Here is a 10,831-nt window from a genome sequence, read left to right on the forward strand (position 1 = left end):
AAAAAAAAAAAATAATATTAAAAAATAAAAAAAATAAAAAAAAAAAAAAAAAAAAAAAAAAAAAATATATATTATATTAATTAATAATATTAAAATTAAAAATTAAAAATTTTTTTTTTTTTTTTTTTTTTTTTTTTTTTTTTTCATAAAACTAATCAATAATTTATAGTAATAGTCATTTTATTATACCGTGGTGGAAAATAAAAGAAACATATATATATATATATATATATATATAATATATATATGTATGTATGTATTAATAATAAAACATGCATATTATTATATATAATAACACGAAGGGATAATTAAGTATATACGTGTGAAGTGTTAGAAATATATGATCATAAATCATATTATTTTTTATACTAGCTTTTTACATTTATACACGTTCTCATGAAGGTTTAGGAATATATACATATATACACACACATATATATTATATATATATATATATATATATATAATCATCCATAATTAAAAAACAAAATTTATATTTTTTTATATCTAAATTAAATGGGTAATACGAACAGAAAAGATATAAGTCACAAAGAGTATGATAAAAGTTTTATAAATATCGAGTCTGCTGAAGAAAATAAAAATATAAAAAATAAAAAATTTATTAATATCGATAATAGTAATAGTAATAGTAATAATAGTAATAATAGTGATAATAATAATAATAGTAATAATAATAATAACAATATTGTTAGAAATAATAATAATTTTATAAATCGTGATAAAAAAAAGAATGTCATATTAAATGAGGATGATGATATAAAAAATAAAGAATTAGTAGATGAAAGCTTTGTGAATATATTTTTTTATGAAAATTATTTTAAAAATCTTTTTAATTTAAATGACGTGAGTAATAATAAAGTTTTAAATATTATTGAACAAAAGGATGGAGATGAAAGGAATGCAGATAATAATTTAAAAAATAAAAATATTGTAAGAGATAATATAAATAAAATAAAGAATACAAGAAATGTGAATGAAATATTAATATATAATAATAAATATATCATTAATTTTTTAAATGATACTACAAAATGTAAAATAGAAATTGCTAATTTTATTTCTTTCTATTTTTTCTTTCTACATCTGAAAGATATATTAAATAAAAATAATGATAATGAATTAATTAATAAAAAAAAATCATCCCTTAAGGATATATCTAATGTAAAATATATATATAAAAAAATTAAGACATCCAAAAAATATATTTCATCTAATGATATGCATACTTGTATAAGGAATTATTTATATCACATTGATAAGAAAAATTATCCTATTATTAAAAAAACAAAATGTCCTTTCTTAAACACCACAAACGTTTTATATAATAAAAGAGGATATATGGCTTCATGTCCCCTGGGTGTCAAGGGAAAAATAAAACATAAAGCAAATATATCTTCTAACATTAAATTAAAGAGAGAAAGAAATGATAGTAATATGTTTAATAATATGATAAGTAAAGATACTAATATGAATGTTAAACAAGAGCTAATAATACATAATAATGATTCTGTTAATAATAACATAACTAAGGTCGATGGGTGCTCGGTGCCTACTCATGATAATAGCTTTTTAAATATGGAGGCAGAAGAATTTAAAATGTTAAAAAATTATTTGAGAGATGTCAAGGAGAGAAAAAAAAGAAAGAAGAAAGGATATAATAGCACAAGTAACTTTATATCACACGGTGTTAGATTAGGGACGACACGATCGAGAATTAGAGGGAAATGTTTGTTAAAGAATAAGAAGATGCATATGTATGATGATATTGCTGATGAGATAAAAGAGATGAAAAAGGAAAAAATGAAAAAAGTACAAAAAGATGATAATGAAGAATTGATTAAAAAAAAAAAAAAAAAAATTAATAAGGATGATGGTACAGAAAATGGCATCATGGAAGATGTGAATGATAAGAGAAAACTTGATTGTGATTATAAGAATAAATTTAATGATGTTGAAAAAAAGGATCTTAATATTTGTGCTACTGAAAATGTTGATGATGATGATGATGATAATAATAATAATAATAATAATAATAATAATAATGGTTATAAAAAAAAAATAAAAAATAAAAACAAAAACAAACATAATAACAAACATAATAACAAACATAATAACAATAATAATGATAATTTTGTATCTGTTAATGGTTCTTATGATAATTCTTCCATTGTTAATAATGTGATTAATGATGAGATAAGAGGAAAAAAAAATAATAAAAAAGAAGTGGAAATCATGGTAGATAAGAATAATGATACGGAAAATGATGGTAACAAAAAGTATGATACATCGTACTCTTTTAATATAAAGAATACTTTGTCTAAGGTGTTTTATAAGAATTATGTAAAGAGAAAGGGAATGATAAAACAACATAATAATAACATACATAATAATATACATAATGAGAAGGTGTTGTTAGATGACGCGAAAGAGAAAGCGGATCCTATGAATTTAGGTATATCCTTTTCACCTGCTGGTTTATTAATACCTTATCATTTAGGTGTAAGTAGTTTATTAATAGAAAAGAATATATTAAATATGCATACTAGTATTGCTGGTTCGTCAGCTGGTAGTATTTGTGCATGTTGTTTGAGTGTAGGGTTAAGTGTAAATAAGTGTTACTTTTTAATAGAGAATATTATTAGTAATGTGTATAAGCATGGATGTTATCAGAAGCTTGAAAATATATTAAATATAGAATTAAATAAATATTTATATGAGGATAGTTATATATATTTAAATAATCGTATAGGAAATGTGTTTGTAGGTATAACACAAATATTACCTTATTACAAAAAATTAAATATAAATAATTTTTATGATGATAATGATTTAATTAGTGCAATTATTGCATCTTGTAATATACCTATGTATTTATCTAGTAATATATTTGTAAACTTTCGAAATAAAAAATGCATAGATGGTTTTTTTAGTACCAAGAAAAAAGATTTTGGGTGTCCAAATACTAGAACAGAACGTATTATTAAGGTATCTCCGTTTGATTCTGATTATGTAGGTATAGGTAATAAAAATAATAGTGTCATTAGTCCTCACCTAATAAAATATAATCATATACTTTTTCTTTTTATTTGTGTCAAGAATATATTTCATAAGTATATAAACAACTTGTGGATAGAGAAGGATTATTTATTTTTGATTGAAAACTTGAAGGATATTCTGGAGAGGAAAATATTTGATTACTATACATTTGTTAAGAGATACTTTACTTTTTTAAGAAAAAATGAGACGATAGATGATAAGTATGAAGAGGAGGAATATGAAGATGAAGATGAAGGAGAAGGAGAAGAATATGAAGAAGAGGATGACGATGAGGAAGAGGAAGAGTATGACGATAATAATGATAACCAGGATGACGGAGATAAAAACAAAACTACTAACGAAAAGAATAAAAAAAAAAAAAATAAAAATAATAATAATAATAATAATAATAATAATCTTTTTAATAATAATACGAATAGTTGTGTGGGTGTAAGCGAAAAAGATTTTATAAGTACATCAATTGTTGCTAGTTTTGCCAATATGAAAAGACAAATGAATGAGAAAATAGAAAAACGGAAAAATGAAAAGAAAGAAAAGAAAGAGAAATTACAAAGGAGAAATATGAATAAATTTTCTAAAAATAGAAATAAGAATAGATATATAAATAAAGATAGTAATATTCATTTAATGAATTTAATAAGAATAAAATTTAAGAATTTAAATTATATGAATATGAATTCTTTTGAAATTGAATTATATTTAAAAATAAATAATGATATATTTTTACAGTTTAATAAACATAATTATAATGTACAAAATTTTTATAATTTTTCTATAACGTTAATAAATATTATGAGCAAATATTATTCCGAAAATTTTTATGCACATAATTTAGAAAAAATAGTGTATAATTTTTTATTAAATAATAAAAATTTTGAAGATATAGAAAAGCAATATTCTTCAAAAGAAGATATGAATGAATTGGATATCTTAGTTAATACTTATGATATGAAATATGATAAAATTATAGAGTTTTTAAAAAATAATGCATATTTGAAAATCGATAGATATATATATTTTTATCCTAAACTAAAAACAGATATTATATTATTTTTCTTTAAAGAAATTTTTTTGAATGATAATATATTAAAAATTGATAGAAAATTTTTAAAAAAAAATATAACGATAATGATTGAAGTATTAAAAGAAATATTTTTTAAAGAATATGTTAAAAGGTGTATAACAAAGGTGATTTTTTTCCCTGTACATATGAAAGAACATGATAATATAATGAATAAAAATTATTATAATAACAAATATGTAAATAATAGTAATATGTTTAACACACGTGGTGATCATTATAATAACAATCAAACTAATGATAATCATTATAATCATCATTATGATAATTCCCATAATAATAATAATAATAATAATAATAATAGTAAATATTATAAGAATAAGAATAAAAATAAAATAATGTATGAAAAGGAAAGAAAATCGTCATCTTTATTCATATCGAATAATGTTCAAGATGTAAAACCTATAAAACATTATTTAAAATATAGTAGTATATATAAAAATTTTATTTATATTATAAGTGAAATAAAAAATTTTAATAATAAGATAACCAAAATTAATAGATATAATTATTATAACTATATGAATTTAAATATTGATGATTTGAATGATGCTTATTTGTTTTTGTATGTTTATTTATATTCGAATGTATATTACAAGAGTTTCTTTTCACTGATGAATATGCAATATAGGGATTACCTCCTGAGGGCCCGGAGATTATCTCGAGAGGAAAATAAGATATCCTCAAAGGATGATTCTACAGGGAAAAATACTACTACTAATAATAATATTAAAAAAAATAATAATAATAATATTAACAATAATAATGATAATATTAACAATAATAATGATAATATTAACAATAATAATGATAATATTAACAATAATAATGATAGTAATAATATTTGTAGTAGAGACAACAAAGGTAATCTTACAAATTATGGTAATATATCTACAAAAGAAAAAAATAGAAACATTTTTAGAAAATGGAATTCAAAGGATTTGAAAACTACCTCTAACAATTATATTGCAACAAATAAGCTAGCCAAAACATTTTCTGGAATTTGGCTAGATAAAAAAAAAAAAAAAAAAAATGACAAAACCATAGAAAGAAATGAAAATGTTGAAAATAAAATAGAAGAAAATTTTATAGAAAATAATTATACAATAGATAATGATAAAAGAGAACTTAATATGTATAATAAAATTAAGAATGAAAAGACAGAAAAGGAAAATAATAATAAAGATATGGAATGCCTTCAAAATGATAATGATAAGAATGTTAATAATAATTTTAAGTTTATAGAAAATAATGGAACAAATGAAATAAAAAAGGAATTATATAGAAACGATATGTATAATGATGGAATTATAAATTTTGATATTAACAATGAATATTTTTTCCGTAATTTAAATAATATGAATGAGTGTCAATTTTTTAAATACACATTATTGGATAAGAACGATAATGTGTTTGATCATATAAATAATAAGGATAATATAGATTATAATAAATATTTTTATAAATTCGAGAACTTGATTATTTTTAATTATGATTTTACATTGATTTCAAAAATTGAGGACTTTTATCAATCGAATAGATATAAAATATTTGATATAAATAAGAAAAAGAAAAAGGAAATATTTTATCATTTATATTATATATATATATATTATAGGGATATTTTATTTTTATTGAAGTTTGTTTTTACATTAAATTTTTGTGAGAACACAAAATATAAATTTTTAAAAAGAAGAAAAAATACATATAAAAAGAAATATAAGGATATGAAGGTTCCCTATATTAATTTACATATCGAACAAGGAGGAGATATAAAGGGAAACCATGAAAATATACAATATAGGAAGAATAATGATGTTGATATTGTGTATAATAATAGGGTTGAAGATATAAGAGAAAATATGAAGGAACCTATTAAAAATGGATATGCTGATACATATGGGAATATATATAGACATACCCACAATAATTATAATTATCATAATAATAATAATAATGATATGACTTTGTATAGTAGAAGTATGTTACAAAAGAGCAAAGAAATTAATTTGTTAAACAATCCTATGTTTTCTTCAAATATTGATGAGACGTTTATGGATAGTGCATCTGATGTGAATGATTATGATATAGATAATAATAAAAGAATGCAACCACATTTTTATGACTTATGTGAACATATAAAGAAACCAACGAATAATGGAGTTAATAATATTTATAGTAATAAGAATCTTTATGGTGATGAGAACTTGAATTATCCTACTTCAAGCACCGGAAAAGGGACACCTAGAAGATTATTTGAAGGATCAAATAATGATGGAAATAATTCTGTTATTTTATCTAAATCTGAATATGTAAGAAAGAAAAGATTAAGATATTTAGAAGGTAATGATAGTGATTTTGTTGAGGACTTAAAAACAAATATTGAAGATAAGTTGTATGATAAATATAAAACATATTTTGTTAAGAATGTATATTCTATGAGGAAACTATTTAAAATAGCTTTAGAAGGTTCTGAAGAAAAAGTTATAAAAAAAATTTATGATTTAGGTAGGAGCGATGCTCATTTATGGTTATTCGTAGAATATTTAAACGTTGGAATATATTTATACAAAAGAATTTATACAATATATATTAAATTACTTACAGTTTTTGAATCTTTAATATATTTAACAAATATAAATAAGAAAAAAAAAAAAGTGGACATATCAACTTTTCTCGCATCGATTGAATATGCTGTAATATATGTTAATGGTAATCCATTTGATTTATTTAAGTTTTGTAATTTGCTTGTTTTATGTTATACATATTATAGTATGCCTTATGTGAAATCTCAAACATGTGTACTCAATAATAATGATGATAATAAATTAGGTACAATGGTTGATAAGAATATCATGAATAAAGAGTCCGTGCATGCAAATGGTATTTCAAAGGAGTTAATTAAAAATGAGAAAACAAATGAAAAATTAAGAAAAAAGGATGAACAAAAAAAAATGAAAAAAATCAAGAAGAATAGCACTTCAAGTATTGATATGGATATTAATAATTATGAAAAGGGTAATATAGATGTAAGACAAAACATTGATTATAATAATAAGAAAGAAGACAATGTAAATAGCGATCATATAATAAAAAGAAAGAATCGTATTAGAAAAATAAATAAACAAAGAAATAATAAAGAGAAATTAAAAAGAAGCATAAGTTTGCCATTAAATTTAAAAAGAACTGTTGTAAAAATTATTAATTTAAAAAATAAAATAAATTTAAATAAAAATATCATAGATGCTATTAATAATGATATATTAAAAGGAACCCCATACGAACACATATATACACATTCTAATTTTTGGATATATTCTTCATCAGATGAGAGTGATACATATAATTGTTCAAACGATTATTATTTAAATAATGTAGATCATGGTAGTAAAGAATTTGATAATATTTTTGATCAAATGTCAGATGAACTGGATAATTTTTCGCGCATTTCTAATTTTTTTAAAACTTTTAAAAATCTGGATAACAGCTTGAGTTTATCTGGTTATTTTGGTTTTTAGAAAAAAAAAAAAAATAAAATAAAAAAAAATAAAAAAAAAATAAAAAAAAAATAAAATAAAATAAAAAAAAAATAAATAAAAAATTAAAAAAAAAATAAAAAAAAATTAAAAAAAAATAAAAAAAAAATAAAAATAAAATAAAAAAAAAATAAAATAAAAATAAAATTAAAAAAAATTCATTTTTTTTATATATATTTATAATTTGCTGTGTTATAAAAAAAAATAATTTGTGATTTTCTCTTATTATATATATATATATATATATGTATGTATGTATGTATGTATTTTGTGTATTAATAATTTGTTTAACATAATGTTATTTTTGAAGTTATCAAGTATTTATATTATTTTATAATTTATTATTATTTATTTTATTATTTTTTTTTTTTTTTTGGTACGCTTTTAATTAAATTGTTTAATAATATATATATATATATATATATAATATATATATATTTTTAAAATTTTTTAATCCTTTTAATTATATTTCCAAAAAAAAATGTGTTCATTTTACTTCTATATGTGAATATATTATTTATATATGTGTGTTTATTTTATGATTATTTTATAATATGCTCATTTTGTAAAACGTATTCATTTTAATGTTTTGATTATGTTATATTTTATATTATTAAATTATAGTATATATTTGTAATATATTATTTTATTTATATTATATTTTTTTTTTGTTTTGGTGGTTAATTTTCCTATTTTAAACAACGAAAAATTATTTTAGGCAAATTATGTTAATTTTTAAAATTTTTTAAACATATGAAAAAAAAAAAAAAAAAGATTATAAATAAATAATTAAACATTTTAGATATCTATATATTATATTAAACATAAAAATAAAAATATAAATAAAAATATAAATAAAATTATAAATAAAAATATAAATATTTTTTATATAACAAAAAAATTAAAAAATAAGGCAAATATATAAATAAAAAAGCATACATATATATATATATATATATATATATATATATATATTATATATATTATATATATTTTATTTTATTTTTTTTTTGCTTGGGATAATAAACTGTCGAGACCGAATGGGTCGGATATATCCTTAATATATTTGACAGGTTGCATAGTATCTCGTGTTTCGATTTTTTGAACATTTTTTCTTAATCTTTCACTTGAGAATTTATATATATTAGCATTATTTTTATTATTGAAAAGAGCTGAATCATAAATTTGATAAGTATCATCATCTTGTGTAGTTGTTACATTATTTTGTTCATTAATATTGAATAAACTTATATCATGAATATTATTATTTTTACTAACATTAACTTTATTAAGAGCAATTTGTTCTTCTACATATCTATTTTCATAATTTTTCATTTTTTTAAGATTTTTTTCTATTTTGTATTCTCTTTCGATTTCTCTCTTTCTATCATTGATGAGTGAGCTATGTGCAAGACCTTTTTCTTTTCTTGCTTGTATAGCTAGATTTTTTAGTACATTTTCTTTTTCTTCTTTTTCTTTTAATTTTTTCTGTTTCATAACACTATTACGTATTTGTATTTCTTCTCTTGCTTTTTTCTCAGCAACATATAAATATTCACTAAGGTGAGCAAAGTTTTCATTTACTACAACATTATTTAATTTTTTATTATCGCTTTGTATTCTTTTATCTAAAGGAATATTATATCCTTTATTATTTTTCCAATTTGAAACACAAGGTGGTATTTTCCAATCATTTTCTTCTTCTTTATTTAATTTCCTTGTAGGTGATCTAAGTATAGGATAATCTGGTGAGTTTTTTATATTTGGTAATTTTTTATGTTTAAATTTGGATACATCTAAAGGATCTGTTCCTTTTTCTACAACTTTTATAATTCTTTCTTCAAGATTATTATTTAATTTATTTTGCGGTATATATCTATAATATTTTTCTTCTTTTTTATTAACAATATTACTTTTATTTAATTTTTCATTTAATATACTTTCAATATTCCTTTTGGTATTTTCAATAATCTCATTCTCTTCATCATTATTAGGTTTGTAAGTAGGTTCATTGTATTTTTCTTCTCTATCTTTTGTGTCTGATAAAATTTTTTTTTTTCTTAATTTATTTATTCTTTCATTAGGTTCAATCTTATCTATTTCATTGTTATATATATGTATTTGTTGATTAATTAAATTATCATATTTTACGTTGTTATTTTCGTCAATATATTTTAAAACAATATTATTCTTAGTATCACTCTTTAATCCAATATTATTCGGATACTGATTCATATGAATTTCGGGATACGCTCCTCCCCCTTGGAAATCTTCATTACATGTAATTCTTAAATGTCTTCTTTTTAAATAATCATAGCATTGATTCTTTTTTTTTATTTCTTCTTTTTTTTTTATGGAGTTATTACTTTCTTTAAAATCATGCAACTCGTTTTCGTCATCATACGCCTTCTTTTTAGGTTTAGGAATATTCCTATAAAATAAAAAAAAAAATTTCCCACATATATATATATATATATATGAATATAATCTTGATATAAATATAGGCCAGCATATATAATTTATCATAACATAAAATGTTATTTAATATAAATAATAGTACATTTATTTAAATAAATAAATAAATTAATATATTTTATTCATATTATATTAACTATTATATGAAAAAACATATATATCTTAGGTTAAATATATATATATATATATATATTATATTCATTTTATTCATACCTTAAAAAATCAGTCATTTGCCTTTTCAAGTATATATAATTTTTTTTATGACAATTATTTTAATCCTATTTAATTGATTTTTTTTTATTACTTTTTTTTTTTTTTCCTTCCACTTTTTTGTCAAATTAATGTTCTGTCATTATGAAATATGGTAATTTAAATATATTACAAGTTAAAATATACATATATATATATATATATATATATATATTATATGTAAAAAAATATAAAAACAATAAATTGATGAAAGGGAAGAAAAATTTTAAATTAACATATTCATATTATTTTTTTTTATATACTTTTAAAAATGTAATGTTTTCTATACATAAAAATATATATTTTATTTTTATATGAGTAAAAAAAAAAAAAAAAAAAAAAAAAAAAAAAAAAATAAAAAAAAATATAAATTTATAAATAAATAAATAAAAAAAATATTTTTTATTTATAT

At 19.3% G+C, this 10,831-nt stretch overlaps 2 protein-coding genes across 2 annotated transcripts; one reads left to right on the forward strand and one right to left on the reverse strand.

The window, feature by feature from the left end:
- Positions 1-516: 516 nt before the first annotated feature.
- On the forward strand, positions 517-7,677 carry PRSY57_0217500 (hypothetical protein; the record flags this gene model as incomplete). The annotated part of the gene is made up of 1 exon (XM_012905609.2): positions 517-7,677. The coding sequence occupies one exon, from the start codon at positions 517-519 to the stop codon at positions 7,675-7,677; it is 7,161 nt and encodes a 2,386-aa protein (XP_012761063.2).
- A 1,017-nt stretch (positions 7,678-8,694) lies between these two features.
- Positions 8,695-10,400, reverse strand: PRSY57_0217600 (pre-mRNA-processing protein 45, putative; the record flags this gene model as incomplete). Its single annotated transcript, XM_012905610.2, has 2 exons — positions 8,695-10,126; positions 10,384-10,400. The coding sequence occupies 2 exons, from the start codon at positions 10,398-10,400 to the stop codon at positions 8,695-8,697; spliced, it is 1,449 nt and encodes a 482-aa protein (XP_012761064.2).
- Between the last annotated feature and the right edge of the window lie 431 nt (positions 10,401-10,831).

Source organism: Plasmodium reichenowi, chromosome 2 (assembly GCF_001601855.1).
Source record: "Plasmodium reichenowi strain SY57 chromosome 2, whole genome shotgun sequence".
Classification (NCBI taxonomy): domain Eukaryota; phylum Apicomplexa; class Aconoidasida; order Haemosporida; family Plasmodiidae; genus Plasmodium; species Plasmodium reichenowi.